Here is an 18818-nt window from a genome sequence, read left to right as displayed (position 1 = left end):
TGGAAAGTTTGACCTGGACTGCAGACAGTGACCTGGAGTCCACTGACCTGGGGTCTGGATTCCAGTTCTCACTCTGGCTTACTGTTTTGTAACTGGAAAATCTTCATCTTTCTTAGCCTTTTCATCTTTAGAAAACAGACAATAACTAGCTCACAGAGTTGGAAGGATTAAAGGAGAACATGTGAAAATACTTCATAAGCTTTAAAAAAAAAAACTATGCAGCTGTAAATTCCAAATTCTTCACAAGACTGTAGTTCAAGGCAGTTTTGTAAATGGGAATTAATTTGATAAAATTTCTCCCATGCTTTCAAATTTTGTTTCATGAAATATAACCATTTGTTCTCTAATCAATCTAATAAGAGGTTTTGCTCAACAGTTCAGGTATCTTGGCAATCAAAAACACACTTGTGGGTTTTTTTCATGGGGAATCTGGAAGATAGGCCAGACCAATGCTTCTCAAGATTTAAGGTGCATAACAATCAGCTGGGAACCTTCTTAAACTGCAGATTCTGAATCGGTAGGTCTGGGGTGATGCCAAAACTGCTGGTATCTGACCACTTTGAGAAACAAGGGTCTAAATGGGTTGAGGAAACAAAGTAAACAGTTCATGCTTATGACTAAAGATAGCATCCGAGTAAGTTGTTTTCCTATACAATTTGGCGTTTAATAGTAGATATGGCAGGAAATTTTTAAAAACACTATGTTCAGGGCCGGCCCGGTGGCGCACTGCTACAGTGCGCTGCTTGGGAAGTGCGGTGGCGCTCTCGCCGAGGGTTCGGATCCCACATACAGACCGGTCCCGCTCACTGGCTGAGCGAGGGGCGGGCGCAGCACCGAGGGTTGCGGTTCGTTGCCGGACACGAAAAAAGACAAAAAAAACCCCCAAAAAAAACCACTATGTTCAAGTCCATGACACTTGGAATAACAACTGAAAATGTAACTTGATTTTTCCGAGAGCTGGAAGCCAAACACTTAAGAGGGAAGCACTTCTGAGGGCTTCTAAGAGATGTGGATAATTTTCTCTTCTCTTTGCGATACCAAAAAGGGAAAACAATTACTTTAAAATAAACTTTAAATAGGAGTTATATCATCTCAATTTGGGGAATTCTAATAATGAAGTAAGTGTACATCTAGTGGAAAGAACAGTGGACTGGGATATAGAGTTCTAGTCCTTATTAATTTGGGAATGTATATACATATATTTAACTGTCTCAACTTCCTATCAGCAAAACGGGAATATTTGTCCTATTTCATAGGACAAACTGTGAAAAGTGATTTTTCAAGGCTGTTAGAAGTGTGAGATGATATAATGGTGAAGAATGCAGACTGTGGAGTCAGATGAGCTTCAGCTTTCCAGTTGTGTATTATTTATCTTCTTCAGGCTTCAGTTTGAAAATTAGACTGAGGAATAAACAGACTGAAATACCCCTACAATGCTGATGACCAGGGAAATTTCTAACCAGGTGATTTTGAGTATCAAAGACAATTTATTCCTCCAGGGCTTCCCGTTTATTATTTTGCATTCACATAGGAACACAGATTCTATTTATGATAAAGAATATTAATGATGAGTGTATTAGTGTTTTATTGTTGATATTACAAATTATCACAAACTTAATGGCTCAGTGCAAAACAAATACAAGTCTATTATCTTATAGTTCTGCAGTCAGTAGTCTAAAAACTGGTCTTACAGGGCTAAAATCAAAATGTCAGCAGGGTTGAGGTCCTTTCTGGAGGTTCTAGGAGAGGATCTATTTTCTTGCCTTCCCCAGCTTTTAGAGGCTGCCTGCATTCCTTTGCTTGTGACCCCCTTCCAGCAATGACATCTCTCTGACCTCTGCCTCTGCTGTCATAACTCCTTCAGACTCTGACACTTTTGCCTCCCTCTTACAAGGACCTAGTGATTGTACAGAGCCCACCCGGATAGTCCAGAATAATCTTCCCATCTCAAGATCCTTAACTTAATCACATCTGAAAATCCCTTTTACAATATAAGGTAACATTCCCAGGTTCCAGAGACGGGATGAGGATTATTCTTTTGGGGGACCATTATTCTTTCTATCGAAATGAACAATCCAGATTTCCAAGATCATAATAGAAACCAAAGAATCTAAGAAATTGGCAATTGTGAGCAACAGTTAAAAGTGGCCCTATAGAACTGTATAAGTAGCTGGAAGCAAGGAGGAAGGGGAGAAAAATCGCTCCAAAACTGACGAATAATTACTACATTATAAACTCTAACTTTATGAGTTACGGGAAGAGACCATTTTTTTAAGTACCTAGCATATAACAGGTGTTAAATAAATGCTTTTTCTGACAAAATTAAATATAACTTTGTTAAATGTAACATTGTTCAAGTTACAAAATAAAGATTACACTAAAACGGTTTGCTTCCGGTAGGGACTCTGATATGATGAAAAAGCTCTGTGTTATGACTGAGAGCTTCACCACACTTGTTATACTGGTAACACTTCTCTCCAGTATGAAGATTCTGGTTCTCATTAAGGGCTGGCTACTGACCAAAGGCTTTACCACATGTATCACATTTATTGTAGGGTCTGTGTCCAGTGTGGATTCTCTTACAATGAGTGAGTCCAACATTTACACTGAAGTTTTCCCATAGGCTCACATTTGTGGGTCTAACTTCAGTGTGATTTCCCCCCCTTTTTTTTGGTGGCTGGCTGTTACTGGAATTCTCTTGTTTTCCATGAAGCATGTGCTCTTGAGTAAAGGTTTTTCCACGTTTATCACTTCATATGATTTCTCACCAGTGTGAGTCTCTGATACTGAATAAGGACAGAGTTCTGAGTGAAACTCATTCCACCTTCATCACTGTGGTATTTTCTGAATATTTTTCTAGTCTTCCCTTATATCTTTGGACTTCTATGCAAAATTCTGAGGAATAGTTCCATCAAATCTGACAGTATTTTCCTGTTGGCATGTTATTTGCTCAGATTTCTTCTGCTTTGGAAGCACCTTCACACTCCCCATTTTGATCAAGCTGAAAGAAGAGACCAAAAATTTCAGCAAAATTCACTCATTCACACAAACTTTACTCAATCACTTGCTAATTAAATAAGCACTTATTAGAACTAAACACTGGAAAAAACAGATAACAGAACAAAACGTTTCACATAAAACAGATGTATATTGAGTTTGACTTTTAAATTATACTTGGCTATCATTCAAAAAAGGGAGAGTTATGCATGTGTTTGTGTGTGTGTATATATGTATGCTTGTATTAAAATAACAAATAATGAAAGGATAATCCATAAAAAAGCAAGGAAAGGATACCTATGGGGAAGGGAGGAAATAGGAAGGAGGAAACAAAAATAGGACTTCTTTGAAAATATCTTAGTAGATTTAACATTTAAGATTTTACATTTTAGGTACAGTAATTAAAGAAAATGAAAATTTAAAAAATCTCCAAACACTGGAAAAGAAATAAAACAAATTGGAAAAGAAATAAAACAAATTGGAAAAGAAATAAAACATCCATCAGTGGTGTAACCATATAAAAAAGGAATACATTCTTTATTTTTAAAACTATTTTACAAGAACAGTAATTATTTCAAATGTCCTTAAAGCAGTAATTTTATTTTTATTTTTTTTGTATATCCCCAGTGAGATATGCCTTAAGGACGAAAAGAATAAGAGCATCCAGACCTACCACCATTAAGCTGTTTACAGTAATCATATTTGTTGATGATGCTGCTGAGGCTATTGTGTATGTATTATGGGATAAAACAAATGAGTTAATTATTTGATATGCTATCATTCTGATGTGTTTGAGAATCCTCCAAAAGGAGATACAGATGAAAGATAAGCAACTGTGTGAACCCATGATACATAATTTATCTTAAATTTTTTTTAACTCTGAGCACTGAAAAGGCCTAGGAATGAACACTCCTGGTGCCTTACTTTTGGTCTTGACATACCATTTCCCACTAAACAGACTCAGGGGTCCTAGGAAAAATGACTGATTCTAGGACTGGGTACGGTGAACATGGCCGTACCATTCAGCAAGAAAACTATTAAAGATGATGAGGGTCAGGCCATAAAAATTCAGGAGCCAAACTGAAAAGGGTCAAAGATGAGGCAAATGAGCTTCAATAACAATAGTAAATTTAAAGGATTAAAAAATCTCAAATAAGCTTAAATCCATGAGTTCCTGATACTAATTGTTACTAATAACAATTGGCTACTGTTTTAGAGGATGACAGCAAACTAATTCATTGTTTTAGAAACCCATTAAAAAAAAAACAAGGCAATGGGGAGTGAGTTAAGCAATTATTCTGTCTTTCCTATACAAATAATTGGGTAATCAGATAGAAAATCAAGGGAAGTATCTCTTTATATAAATATTCCAACTTTATTAAATGAAGAAAAAAGGACAGAATTAGAATATCACTATTTTGGGGACCCCTAATGGATTACTGGCTGAGGATCAAGAGCTGCTAACATCACAGAAAAAGAGACAACCAGACCTTCTAGTAGAAAACACCACCTTGCCAAAATAATTAAACTTGTCTTCCCAAAAAAACTTAAACTTGATTTTGAACTAGCCTGTAGATTTACTACAATTTACAGAAAACAGAGCACAAGAGAACATGTTAAACTACAGCACAAGATCAAATAGCAAAACCCAGACTGCAGGAAACTCTACAAGACAAACGACCTGATTTTCTTTAACAAGTGAGTTGTAAGGGAGACCTTACAAAAAAGGAGAGGGAGACCTCTATATTAAAAGCAACTTAAGAGATATAACCGATCACAATATGTTTTCTTCCTTGGATCTTGATTCAAATAAGTTAAAAACCAAAACAGAAAAAATTTATGACATTTTTGAGACAACTGGAAAATTGATATTTAGGAATTATTGTTAATTTTGTAGGTGTGAAAATAGCATTATGTTTACATTTTTAAAAATCCCTATCATTGAGATATGCCCCTAAGAATTCATATCTCTTAGAGCAAATATTGAAATATTTACAAGTTTAAAAATATATCTGAGATACGCTTCAAAATCATATGACAAAATATGGGAAATGAGTAGAGTTATAAATGAAGCAAGATTGACCATGATCTGGTAATGTTGAAGCTGGGTGGACAGGTTCATGGGGACTTATATAATTCTATTTTTACATAAGCTTAATTTTTTTTTCAGAATAAAAAGGAAAACAATGGTAAAAGAGTTTATGGTTTTTAATTGGTAGTATATACAAAAAACAAAACAATGGGCTGGCCCAGTGGTGCATTCGGTAGAGTGCGGTGCTTGGGAGTGCGGCAGCGCTCCCACCGAGGGTTTGGATCCCATATAGACACCGGTCCGCTCACTGGTTGAGCCCGGTGCGGGCGCTACACCGAGGGTTGCGATCCTGTTACCGGTCACGAGAAAAGACAAAAAGGAAAAACAAAACAAAACAAAGAGTAAAAGACGTAATGAAAAACTCTCTAGAGATAGTTAAAAATAACTTGATACCCATATAGTGAAATGCATGTCAGCTAGATGTATTACATGTAACTGATTTGAAATGATATCCACAATGTAATATTAAATTAAAAACAAGTGGTAAACAATATGTACAGTATAATTACATTTGGGTATGTATGTGTGCTTTTCCAATAAGGAGGTACCTACTAACTAAAGTTTTATGTTTCTTATACTCATTTTTTAAAAATGTATATTTGGGGCCGGCCCGTGGCTCACTCGGGAGAGTGCGGTGCTGATAACACCAAGGCCACGGGTTCGGATCCCATGTAGGGATGGCTGGTTGCTCACTGGCTGAGCGTGGTGCTGACACCACTAAGTCAAGGGCTAAGATCCCCTTACCGGTCATCTTTTTAAAAAAGAAAAAAATAATAATAAAAAAAAAAAAAAAAAATGTATATTTGTAAAATTCTCTATTGCATGTAAACTTTCAGTAGTTTTCTACAGTAGGTTTCTACGTTGGTGTCAATGTAGAAAAACATTCTCCTGCCTTTGGGATAAGAGGTTAGTGTCAGGGAAATTGGTAGTATTAAAGCAGAATGGAGAAACTGAACAGTCCACATGATATGATGAGAGAGTAGCAGGATTTTTCAATAATTTTAATGCAAAGAAGTGAAAGAATAAAAATAATTATAATTAAGGTTAAAACGATATGCTTAGAGGAACAGGTTAAAAGTGGAACAGGCATTAGAGATCAAATGAAACAGGGGCACAGATTGTAGTGAGGAGTTTCATTTGGAAAAATTTAAAAAGACAGAAGCATTTCCTAACTTTTTGTCATCGCAATATCCTCATCTTTCTCCTGAACAGGGTGCATCTCCAAAGATTCAGAACTGAGCTGATCCTTTACAGACTAGAGCTGAACCCCAGATGGGTCCTATGCTGCTGCCAGATAAGCCATTTGCTCTTGGGGTACTTTCTATCCCTGTAGGAGGGATGAGACCTGGGGACAATTAGATACAGTTTGAAGAGGGTAATATTTACTGAGAATTCTAGAGTTTAAACTCCCAGTAGTACTGTAGAACACAGAATAGGAGGAAAGAAAGCAGAGTTTCCCTTAACCTACAAGAGCATGGGATAAAAAGAGAGAGAGGGGAAAATACACAGAGCCAATAAGTTAAAAAAAACAAAATAACTGGCCAATACATGTTAGCCATTTCCCTCTGATTACACTTAAGAGGAGATGTCAACTCTTTGGAGATAATACCTGCTGTCTCATAATAGACCATTTCTTCTTTATCTTACCTTTCCTCCTGGATCATCCTCTCTAAGTTCTCCAGTACAGTAACAGCTTCCTCCCTCTATTCTGGGCTGCTCCTGAACTCAGGCCTAGAGTTCTCAGGTAGGATGGTCAGGAACTGCTCCAGTATCAGTAGTTCCACGATGTGCTCCTTGCTCTGTATCTCTGGTCTCAGCCACAGATGACAAAGAGCCTGGAGCTGGACTTTTGAGGCCCAAGTAAATACACACAGCAGAACTGCCTGAAGTTCTGTCTGCAGTACTCCTGGTCAGAAGCTCACTTTCTGTGCAGGCTAGATTCTTTAACTATCTGACATTTCTTGTGTAGCCCAGAAGGGCTGGACTGAATCCATTTCTGGGTGAAACACAGCTCAGAAGAGTGGCTCACTGTAGCAGTAGGTGTGCTTCAGGCTGATGCTAAGACATAACCCAACATTGTTTACAGAGATCTACTGCAAACTGAGAACATATTTATTCAGAGTAAATGGCTGTGATCAAGGCAATTTGAAGGTAAAGAAACACTGCAAAACATAAAACAAGCAAAAAAATGGCATAAGAAAAATGGCATAAAATTAAAAGACATTTCAGTTACTTTAGAATTAAAGAATAAGACTCTATTAGCTTTTTGATACAGAAACTTCAGTGAAATATTCAGATGAAGAAAATAGTTGCAAAGAGTAATGCAAACGGCTTTGCCCACTTATATTGCATATCAAAGATTTAGTCAATTAACACATAAATCAACTTCTCTTTGCCAAGAACTGTGCTAGATGCTTTCAAAGGCATTTCTCATTTTAGAAAATAGTGTGTATGTCAGTTAGGGGGTCTCACCTTTCAATTATGGATCCCAAGTTAAATAACCAAGGTCTCCCTGGTACACAAAGCCAGTGGGTATTTTTCAGTCTTTTTTTTTTTTTTTTACGAGATACCCCTGTAGCACCTAACACTGCTAACCACTCTCAGTCTTCTAAGAAACATTACACTCATCTGGTTGTTTTGCTGTGAGTTGGTTTTTGTAAAGTGCTTAGATCAATACTTGCCACTCAGGAAGAACTGTGTAAGTGCTTGTTAAATAAATGTTTCTAATGGCTCTTTTTAAGTTTACTTCATGGTTCTTCTGTCTGCCAAGAAATGTCTGGTTATCCTAAATTGAGATCCAGCCACCTCATCCCACATTCATACTGGGCATTTTCATCCATTCTATGGCATCAGTCATCACCTGAGAACTCTTAAATGTGATTCTCTCATCCCAATCTTCCTTTGGTGCTCTAGACCCTTTTAATGCAGTAGCGTATTAAACTTTCACTTGCATGTCTTATGGGTATTTTCAAGCCAACACCACCAAAAACTACTCATCATTTCTTTCTCATAACCAAAAAACACTCTGTAGTACTTAATATGTGATAGGCAGTGCTCTTAGCACTTCTTTTTCTTTCTCATTTTCATCAATCTAATTATCAAGCCAGTTAAATCTACCTCTTTAATCTTTAACATAGTCCCATTCTGGACCCTATTTATTTTCATAGCTACTGCCTTACTATCACCAACTTACGGTTTTGCTACTTTCTTTGACAACTCCAAGTCTCTTGACTCTCTGGTTTTCAGTCTTGCCCCCTTCCAATTCATTCACCACACTGCTTCTAGGATATTTCTAGAAGCCTACTAAGATTACATTACTCCCCTGCTTAAACCCAGATAGAGGCTCCCCACTTTGCAGCATACACCTGCCCATCTATTGTGCAATGCCACAGTTCACCAGGCTACTCTAATGGATTATAGCCAGCACACCGATCTTCTCAGCTACTGGGGTGGGCAGGTAGGCTGAAGCTTTTGGAGTACTCTCTTCTATTTAGCAGTTTGCATACAAACATTTTTTTGTTCCACATTAAAATATGGAAAAGCACACTGCCCTATAAAGCATAAATTCCTTGGTGTATTTGTTACTTTTACTCTTCCTCCTTGCCCAGCTCCACCACTCCCACCTTCATCTACTTGCAGTTTTCTGATCCCTCTGTCACATACTGAATCTATCCAAGGTCCATTTCTTCTCTGCTATTCAACTCTTAATAGTCCACAGAGACAGCTCTGCTATTGCCTACTCAGGTAAACTATCTCTACCTCCCCATCTACAAACTCCCTCCTATGGATGAATTTTATTTTCCTCAAAGCACGTATCACACTACATTGTAATAACTTATCTGTCTTCTCTATTACACCATAAGGTCGGGAATGCCCCTTTCATCTGATTCCCATTTTTATGACACAGAGCCTGGCACGTACTTGGCACTCAATAAGTGTCTGCTTGAAGAATGTGTTACTTAATGTTTTCTTACCCACCGAAATTTATGTAGCACTTCCCTTTGTTTTGCAAAATTGCGAGGCTCATGTTATGGTAAAGTACTTTTTAAAAAATGCTAAGCCTTTACAGTACAAGTATGCAATATCATGACCTACCTACAGGAGATTTTTTTAAACACTGTAAAAACTCTTCAGGTAAAACGGCCGTAGGATTCAGGAAAGGTATAAGGAAAACTTCTTTAGCCATAATGACCAGCCAAAAGACCTAGACAGGACTCCCCACTGGTAAGTCTATGTCCCCATCTGAGAAGCGGGTGGTCCGTAGAGACCCAGCTCTGTACAGCGCTTGTGTTCAGTTCTCTGCATCTCCGAAACATCTGGAAGCAATGACACTAAATAGGAAATCCAGATCCTGAGGAGTCTATGAAAAGGACGGGAACTCGAGCCAGGCCTGGGAAAAGGGACAACACCCTCACCTCCAAGTACCGTAATCTCCGCGTAGGTATAAAACACCCTCATTGAGGAGAGGGAGCCGCACTCCCGTCTACTCCCAATTGGAGTCGGAGTGGAGTGGAGTACTAAGAAGCGGACACTAACCTAAGGAAAAGAGGATACCAGGTCACAATCCACATGAGACCGGGAGTACATCACAATGCTCCAATGCGCCTTGGCCGCCTCCTCACCCGCCTCTCTAGGAATTTGGAGGACCCCTCACCTCAGTGGTTGATCTGCGCCCACCATCTCCCGGCCTTCGCAAACTCAGAAACCTCCTCAAAACAGCTCAGGCAGTGTGAGCGATCAGGGCTCGTAACCTTTCGTGTTAAGCAGCCACTTAGTCGAGGCTGATTTCTCTATCCCCAGCTGAAGACACCTAACCACTCTCACCGGATCCTGCCAGGCCCTACGTTCTCTAGGCGCCCCGGTCCTCGAGGGTCTTTCCCTCGAGCCTTCAGGGAGATTCCTCAATTCGGCCCAAACTGGCACCTTCGCAGCCCAACCAGGCCCTGGGATGGGGTATGTGGAGTCTAGGCACAGGAGCACTCAGAGCTGCTCCTCCCCCCAGCCCTCGTCACGTCTCTCAGAAGACGGAGGGTTTTCAAAGCAAAAAAAAAAAAAAAAAAGGTCCCCTGGATCTGTCATAAATGTAGTACACTAATTGTCCAGTTACCCTTAACGCCCCTGGCAGCGCTGCCCCAAGGGCCGGAAGCAATAATCAACACTCATCTGAGGAAAGTGGCCGCAAGAGGAGCAGATGTTGGCCTGCTCTCTACTGTTTTAAAAAAAAAAAAAAAAAAAAAGGTCCCCTGGATCTGTCAAAAATGTAGTACACTAATTGTCCAGTTACCCTTAACGCCCCTGGCAGCGCTGCCCCAAGGGCCGGAAGCAATAATCAACACTCATCTGAGGAAAGCGGCTGCAAGAGGAGCAGATGTTGGCTTGCTCTCCACTGTTTGTTCAAAAAAAAAAAAAAAAAAAAAAAGGTCCCCTGGATCTGTCATAAATGTAGTACACTAATTGTCCAGTTACCCTTAACGCCCCTGGCAGCGCTGCCCCAAGGGCCGGAAGCAATAATCAACACTCATCTGAGGAAAGCGGCTGCAAGAGGAGCAGATGTTGGCTTGCTCTCCACTGTTTGAAATCTTTGTTTAAATAAACAAATCTGGTCCCTCCGAGTAACTTCACCACTAGCAAGTTTGGGGCTTATGGATCCCTGACTACACATCCTTCTATACTGAATTAGCAGAAAACTGAGAGGATGCAGTGGGGATGAAGGGAGGCCACCCCCATCCCCGCAGTGAATGATCTTCAGGCAACTGCTGAACACGGCGGCAGGGCCAGCGGTAGCAGTTTGTGTTCGGCATCATGCGGTGGAAAGAGGGCTCTGGGTCCACAGCCAATGAATTATGTGGATTAAATGTGATAATTTATTAAACTATTTGGCACAATGTCTGGCTTCCATTCGTCCTGCTATCGCGTTAAAATGGCTCACTCTCTGCCTTATTCCTGCAAGCTTCTGATCCAGTGCCTTATCTTACCACTTTCCTCTGCGACACGAGGTGGAACACTCTATACTACTCCATCGGTCCCTACATCACTGAAACGCTCCTGTGCTTCCAGAATGTCATCCACTTTGTCTGGTAAACCATTCACTCAATAGGTTCATCATAGGTAACTAGCTATATTAACAGTGGGCTTGTTTTATTTGGGGGGAGGTCCGGGGTTTTTTTGTTTTTTCTTTTTTAATAGAAATACTGCCCCACCCTTTCTTACCTAATCCAATAGATCTGTTATTGGGGATTACTTCAAACCAAGAAGGTAGGTGGTGGCTACTTTGGTCTATGTGGTTACACCTAAGACTCCAATAGCGTCCTTCATATATGATCTGCCTTAGCTTCCATGAAAGAATGTTATGTTCTTTCTGATTCTGTCTCATCTTCTATCTCAGTTGAAAAAATACTGCCTATTGCAAAAGTCACTAGGACCATCCATCCAGGTTTATGTCTATTGTCTGGGTGTAATTATTAACAGCACTCCCTTTCATCCTCAAAAGTATCCCCGATTGGACAATAAATTATATAGTTACCTTATGTCTGAGAACCATTGATATGCTACCTAAAATGCAGATTCCCAGGTCCTGCCTCAGAAACTGGTTCAGTAGGTCTGGGGTGGGGCCCAAGAAGTGCACTTGAAGTAACTCAGGTGCTTCCAATGCAATATATACATTGAGAAATAGACCTTCTGTCACTGCACAACAGGCAATTGGCATAGAAAAGTGGGGGTAGGTCCAAATTGATGTATAGCTCTTTTCCTTATTCTTCTTTTTATGGAAGTACTGAAAAGGGTGAGGAGTGAAGGGCAGTGAGACTATTTTCACTGCTTAAGATAGCAGAACCTAAAAACTTGGGCCAGTTGAGACAGAGAGATTTCTAATAAGTAATATGAAGATGAAGCATGTTTTTCAGTAACACTGTCTCTGCATCTATTTATTTTTCCTTCTGTTTGTTCACCATTTATTGGCCTAATTCAGAGTTTTAGCATCTACTTTTGCCTTCTGTCTGATTCCTTTTTATGTTCTCATATTTTGTTCTTCCTTTTTCTCTTCCCATCCCATTTTGTTGCTGCTATTCTTTGCAGATATCTAAAATGTGTCTCAGGGCTCTAAGTCTAAGTGTCTATGAAAGTGCATATAATTCACAATGGTCTTTGTTCATAGTTGGTTTTGTTTTTAAGATTTTAATGGGATAAAAAATAGAAATCCATTGTATAAATATAAAAATACTCATAAAAATATTTTAAAAAATAGAAATCACTACAAGTGCTTAAGCACTTTGGGCTTCACTTTTCTCATGTAGGTATGAAATGGGTTAAACTCCAGAAATCTCTTTTTAAAGCTCATTTTGTCTTACAAAAGACTAAACTCATTACGAAAGTGTTCAAGGCCCTCTCAGTCTGGCTCCTGCGTGCCATCTCCCACTCTTGTACTTTGCAGGAACTCTGTGATCCGGCCAAACTGGAAAACTCCTGGTCCTTGAGCATATCTTGGATGGGCCTTGCTTACCTCATTCCCTCTGCCTAAAACACTTTCCTCTACCCTCCGCCTCCCTCTGCAGAGAATCTACTTTTCTCTCAAATACTAGCTCAACATTTAACCAATGACAAAAGTATACTAGTATATATATTTTACATTAAAAATTTCTCTACAGAAAACATTTCATATTTTATAAGAAGTATGACTTTAGATATACTTTTATTTTAGAATTTCCTCAGAGGTAATTTTTGCCTTACTAGAAAAATATAAAACAATTTTCCACTATAAATTATAATTATGTTTTTAAAAGGAAAAGTATCTTAGATACAGGAAATAGGAGTCATTTCCAAATATAAAATATAGACAGAGACTTGATAATCCTGGAGTCCTGACCTTGAAATAAAAATTATAGTGAAAGACAGGCTTCAGGGCTCTATCTATAGCTGTAGGCAGGTCTTGCTTGCAAGATTCTCAGCCATTTCTTGATACACAGTGTCCACATCCTGAACAGTGCTCAAAGGGGTGCTGGACTATCCTCAAGAACCAATAAGGTTATTGAATTGGATTTGAATCAATATTTTCCATACCTTGCTCAGCCATAGAACTTCGACTACTCTGCTCTTTCAGACAGGACTTTTTAAGTGGATAGGAAGAGGTGGATAATGGTCCAGGGAGCACCTTACAGACAGGTGACCAAAGCTTATTTTCCATACCTTGCTCAGCCATAGAACTTCGACTACTCTGCTCTTTCAGACAGGACTTTTAAGTGGATAGGAAGAGGTGGATAATGGTCCAGGGAGCACCTTACAGACAGGTGACCAAAGCTAGAAACTTCATGGGTTGAATAAAACAAACCAGGGTGGGGCCGGCCCGGTGGCGCACTGCTACAGTGCACTGCTTGGGAGTGTGGCGGCGCTCCCGCCGAGGGTTCGGATCCCACATACGGACCGGCCGTTGCGATCCGTTGCCGGTCACGAAAAAAGACAAAAAGAAAAAAAAAATAAAAAAAAACCAGGGTGGGAAAAAAAAGGGAGAAATGTGGGAAATTTAGAAATGTGAAAGGGAAACAATTAAGAACCTCTGGCCAGGAAGAACTGGAATAATCATAAAAGCATCAAGGTCTACATGCCATTGTTTAACACTTAAGTTAAATATTATTTCTCAATTAGTAGGAATGTGCATCCTAGATAAAAGAATTAGCATAAGAGAATTAGCACAATTAGTATCAGAAAACAAGGGAAGTTGGTTTGGTGAAATGCCAGTCATTTTAATCATGTTAAGTAAACATTGCATTCTAAGTGGTACATCTATCTCTACAGCATATATAACACCTTTTGTTTCTTAGTATTTTTCCAGTTGTTGAGAAAAACAAAAATTTTTGAGAAACTAAAAAAATAAGCACAGAACAAACAAAACATCCAACATTCAGCTGTAGGTGTAAAAACTCACTCCATTAAAAACACATCCTTTAAAAGCCTGACCCATTCATATTTTAAATCTTTTAAGATCTGATGTAACAGAAGTATCCAAACATGCTGCTTCCACATATGGAAAGGCATTTAAGATACTTATGAACTCAGAATATTATAGTATATGTATTATATCATTTTATGGATACATATTTATTTGAGAAGTTGTTTTTATTTCAAATTTAAGTCTACTATATTTTCCTTAACTTCATTCTAAAATCCATATGTTTTTCTCTCGGAAAAAATTTAACCTCAAGAAGCAATAGAATATACTTTTGAGGAAATTTAAGATTTTTGATAAGTACTTACACTTAGCCATAGTAGTGACACAAACAGTTGGAAACGTAGGTCTAAGAATATATGATAGAACTAAAGACACTAAAATGAAAAGCACCACCTATCACTTCTTCATTTCTATGTAAAGGAATTACATGCAATTCTAGTTGCCCAAACCTTGTTTCCTAGCTTGTATGGAAGCTGTTACCTTTTGAATACAGGGAACTTGAATTGGACTAAACTGGGGAGAAGAATGAAACAGAATTACACAACATTTTAAAATAATGATTTTTCAACTACAGGAGTTTGTTAAATAAACTATGGGAAAACAACACATGAAGTACTATTTGTTCATAAAAAGAATAAGGCAGTTCTCCTTGTTATGATGTGGAAATCTCTAAAAACTATATTCTTTCATGAAAACAGTAAGGTGTAGAAGAGTATACATAATATGCTATCTTTCTGTGTAATGGAGGAAATAAGATTATATTTTCATATTTTCTTATGTTTACGTAAAGAACAGTGAAAGATATATAAGAAACTAGTAAAATGGCTATCTATAAGGGGAAACATGGAGACTTTTTAACATTGTTTTGATTTTTTTTTTTTTTTTCCCTTTTTGTCTTTTTTCGTGACCGGCAACGGATTGCAACCCTCAGTGTCGCGCCCGCACCGGACCAGGACTGGCAACGGGACCGCAACCCTCGGTGTTGGGCCTGCACCTCGCTCAGCCAGTGAGCGGCCGGTCTGCACGTGGGATCCGAATCCTCGGCGGGAGCGCCACCGCACTTCCCAAGCGGCGTGCCCAACATTGTTTTGATTTTTAAACCAGGTGAAGAATGAACATCATTTTTAAAAGGTCCCACTAAGTAAATTCAATTTTAAAAGTTAAACGATCACTACAAAAATAAACAAAATGCTTCAAATGAGGGGTAAGTGGGAGGTGTCTTTCCTGGACTGCTCTATAAATTAAATAGGAGAATTGTGCACTTATTGACACATATAGATGGGATGGTTTGTTCAGCTATAAAGCAAAACCTCAATGACTTATATATCTGATAAGTTCCACACACTTGTAATTTTTATTTGGTGACACACACTTGTAATTTCTATTTGGTGATATAATGCTTCCAGCAGCTTAGTAGAAAGCACTGCACTAGGAATTAGGAGACAGGGTTCTGCTTCCAGCTTTACTATTAACTGGCTGTGTGATCTTAGTCAGTTACTTCCCAGAACCTCCTTTTCCCTATCCGTCAAATAAGGGAAGGCAGAAGTGATCTCTAAGGTCACGTGCAGAGATTCCATTATTAAGTTATCTGCTGTATAATTTGGTCTTCCAAACCAGATTGTTATCACCATAGGTTTTCTATTTCTTTGTCTCCTGCACCTATACGTATAAAGCTTTGTAAACCATTCTTCAGTGTTAAAGGAAAGAAATTTTTGTATGACCTTTGTGGTAATCAATAGGGAATGCTGAGAAGTATGGAGGTTATAAAAAGCAATCAACATGGAAGAATGATCATATTCTTCTCTACTCTTGCTTATGTTTACAATTTTCCATACCAAAGATTAAATAAAGAAGAAAAAAGCAAACACTGAAAATGATCATTATATGTCACAAGAAAAATGCAAAAAGACCTAAATTTTCAAATCAAAAATCTGAAGAGAGATACATTTTTAGCTAAGTTTCTTGGTCTCTGCAGAAATTTAAAATTATGAACAATATCTGTTATGACTAGCATTGAGCTGCTTATAACAGATGGCTACATCAATTCCTTGGTTCCTGACTAAAAGATGAGTTACTAAAAATCTATAGGGAGAAGCTTTTGTACATTTATGTGAGAGGATTCACCTGTCCCCTTTTGTAGGTTAAAAAACAAATTATCATATTTTATGTGAATGGAAAGAAGTCAGATAGTTTACATTACAGATTTTACTACGATTATTTATTACTTATTTATTTATTGGTGGCTGGCCAGTATGGGGATCCCTATACTAACCTACTGAGTAAAACCAGCCAGCCCTGTTACAATTATTTTTAAATAGTCGGTAAACTGTCTTTGACCTTATTTTGTACTCAGGCTTCATGTAATTGTTTTTAAAACGTTTATTAAAAAGTTCTTAAAAACTAGGATAAAGTACACCTTGAAAAATTCTTGCACAAATGTATGTGAAACTAGGTCTACAGTATATACTATTATGATAAAATCAACACAAAGAGCAATATTCAGTATTAAAGTTGTGGATGTCACTGACCACACAGGACTTGACAGACAAATTTAAGATATTATTATGCTTCTCAGCATAAGGGCATTTCACTGGCTTTCCCTGGAACTTTCTATGCCAGAGGGTTAGACTGTTACTGTTCTCTCAGAGACAATGTAAGAAACATGTAAATACCTTTGCTACCTTGCCTAGTGATCTAATGTCAGGGAATTTTGCCCTACCTGTTTCAAGGAGCTAGCTTGATTCAGCCACAGGGTGGACTTTCCGATGCTGGATGAGGTTGCAATGGTAAATGAAGTTCTTGCCACATTCTTCACATTCATAAGGTCTCTCTCCAGTGTGAATTCTCTGATGCTTAATGAGGACAGAACGTCGACTAAAACTTTTACTGCACTGATTGCACTGGTAAGGTTTTCTCCTGTATGGATTCTGAGGTGATGGAAAAGCCCTGCATTCTGGCTGAAGGCTTTGCCACAAACACTGCACTGGTAGCGCTTCTCCCCGGTGTGGAGTCTCTGGTGCTGGAATAGGCCTGACCGCTGGCCGAAGGCCCGCCCACACTCCTCACATTCATAGGGCTTCTCCCCCGTGTGCGTTCTCTGGTGCTCGATAAGGATGGAATTCTGGGTAAAGCTTTTTCCACATTCACCACAGACATAGGGTCTTTCTGCTGAAGAGCTTACCCGTGGCCTTTCCAATCTGCTCCCATGGTCAAAGGTGTCTCCATATTCAGGGACCTGAATAACATCACCATTCAGTTTTCCAGGTACTTCTACAAGAGATTTCATTTCTTTAGAAATCTTCCTCTTGGGGACTAATTCCACATTCCAAGTCCCAGCCTCACCATCTGAAATAATAATATGAAAGATAACATGAAATATGAAAGGTAACATTAATCCAAAGACAAAAGAAAAAAGTAGCCAGGACAGTGAGTAAAAGGGGACAAGTAACCATTTTTTCCGTCTACTTTCCCACTCTAAAACAATTATATCCAGGCATCAGGGAGAAGATGCACTCTATTGTAACTGCTTGTTTGTCTGCCTCTCCCACCAGACTGTAAACTTCATGAGAGCAGGGACCATATCTGCCAGGTATCCCCAGTACCTGGCACAGTGCCTGACATAGAGCAGACACTAATAAATGTGCTGAATTGATGAACATTCCAGAAATGAGGTAGGCTCCCTGAAGAAATCAGAATCCTCACCAGTCTCCTGAGCTGGGCACACTTCTTGCACATTACACTGAAGCTGCTCTTCCAATGTTTGGAACTGGCAACTTGAAGATTCCTGAGCTGCTCCTAGAGTTGCCTTCTCCTTTACAAACTCTTCCTGTTCGTGAGCATGGGTTGGGACCTGGTGGAAATTAAGGACAGTTTGGAACCAAATATCAGAGAGGACATTGCAAGGAGGCCTTCTTGCAAAGGACCAAAAAGCTAGCAGAGAAAAAACTAAGGCAGAGAAATTAAAAGTCTACGATGGATCAAGTCAGGCAAAAAGAAATCCTCCTATTCTTCCTCTTGTTGCACTGAAACCCCGTACCTGTTCCTATAGGTACAAACCCCTGTTCTCCCATCTTCCCACCTGCACTCCTGGTTCATCCAGCTCTCTTTCCAAATCCTCCAGCACAGTGACCACTTCCTCTCCACTTGCAGGGCGGTACTCCCGCACCCAGGTCTGGAGCTCCTCAGGCAGGATGGTCAGGAACTGCTCCAGCACCAGCAGCTCCAGGATCTGCTCTGTGGTGTGCATGTCTGGTCTCAGCCACTGACGGCAGAGCTCTTGAAGTCTTTGAAGAGCCTCCCGGGGCCCAGGGGTCTCCTGATAGCAGAACTGCCTGAAGCGTCTACGAAAGATCTCTCTAGTATGAGGATTATTTCTTGACAGGCCAGATTCTTGCCCAGAGGCATGGTCCTTCTCTTCTTCCTTTACCTTCATTTCCAGAAGTTCTTCCTGCCTCTTTGCAGTCAGAAGGGCCAAGGCTGTGGCCATTTTGTTTAACTATTCAGAAAAAGAACTATTCTTGATAATTCCCCCTTAATCTTTTCCTCTGGAAATCCCAAGATCTAAAAAATAATTTGCAGAGAAAACAATATAAAAATGCAGAAAACCTAATAACAAGGAGGCACTGGGAATATACGTAATAAAAATCAATCACTTTGTCTCATGAAGAAAGAATGCTGAGTATATGATTAATAATGGGAGCTATGCAAATACTGACACAGGTAATATGGGAAGAAAAACAGAAAAAAAAAAAAAAAAAAAAAAACTCCCAGTTTACTGAAGGAAGGGAC

General features: G+C 39.2%; 1 protein-coding gene across 1 annotated transcript; it reads right to left on the bottom strand.

Annotated features, from left to right (window-relative positions):
• Nucleotides 1–1467: 1467 nt before the first annotated feature.
• LOC103605599 (zinc finger and SCAN domain-containing protein 23-like) lies at nt 1468–18516 on the bottom strand. Its single transcript, XM_008590220.1, is given in 6 exon segments — nt 1468–3001; nt 6287–7251; nt 16750–16944; nt 16947–17375; nt 17733–17880; nt 18109–18516. Coding segments are annotated over 4 exon segments (1167 nt in total). The 3' UTR covers nt 1468–3001; nt 6287–7251; nt 16750–16762.
• Nucleotides 18517–18818: the final 302 nt, after the last annotated feature.

This window comes from Galeopterus variegatus, unplaced genomic scaffold, assembly GCF_000696425.1.
Source record: "Galeopterus variegatus unplaced genomic scaffold, G_variegatus-3.0.2 Scaffold5930, whole genome shotgun sequence".
Lineage (NCBI taxonomy): Eukaryota > Metazoa > Chordata > Mammalia > Dermoptera > Cynocephalidae > Galeopterus > Galeopterus variegatus.
This window is presented reverse-complemented; position numbering and strand designations above follow the sequence as displayed.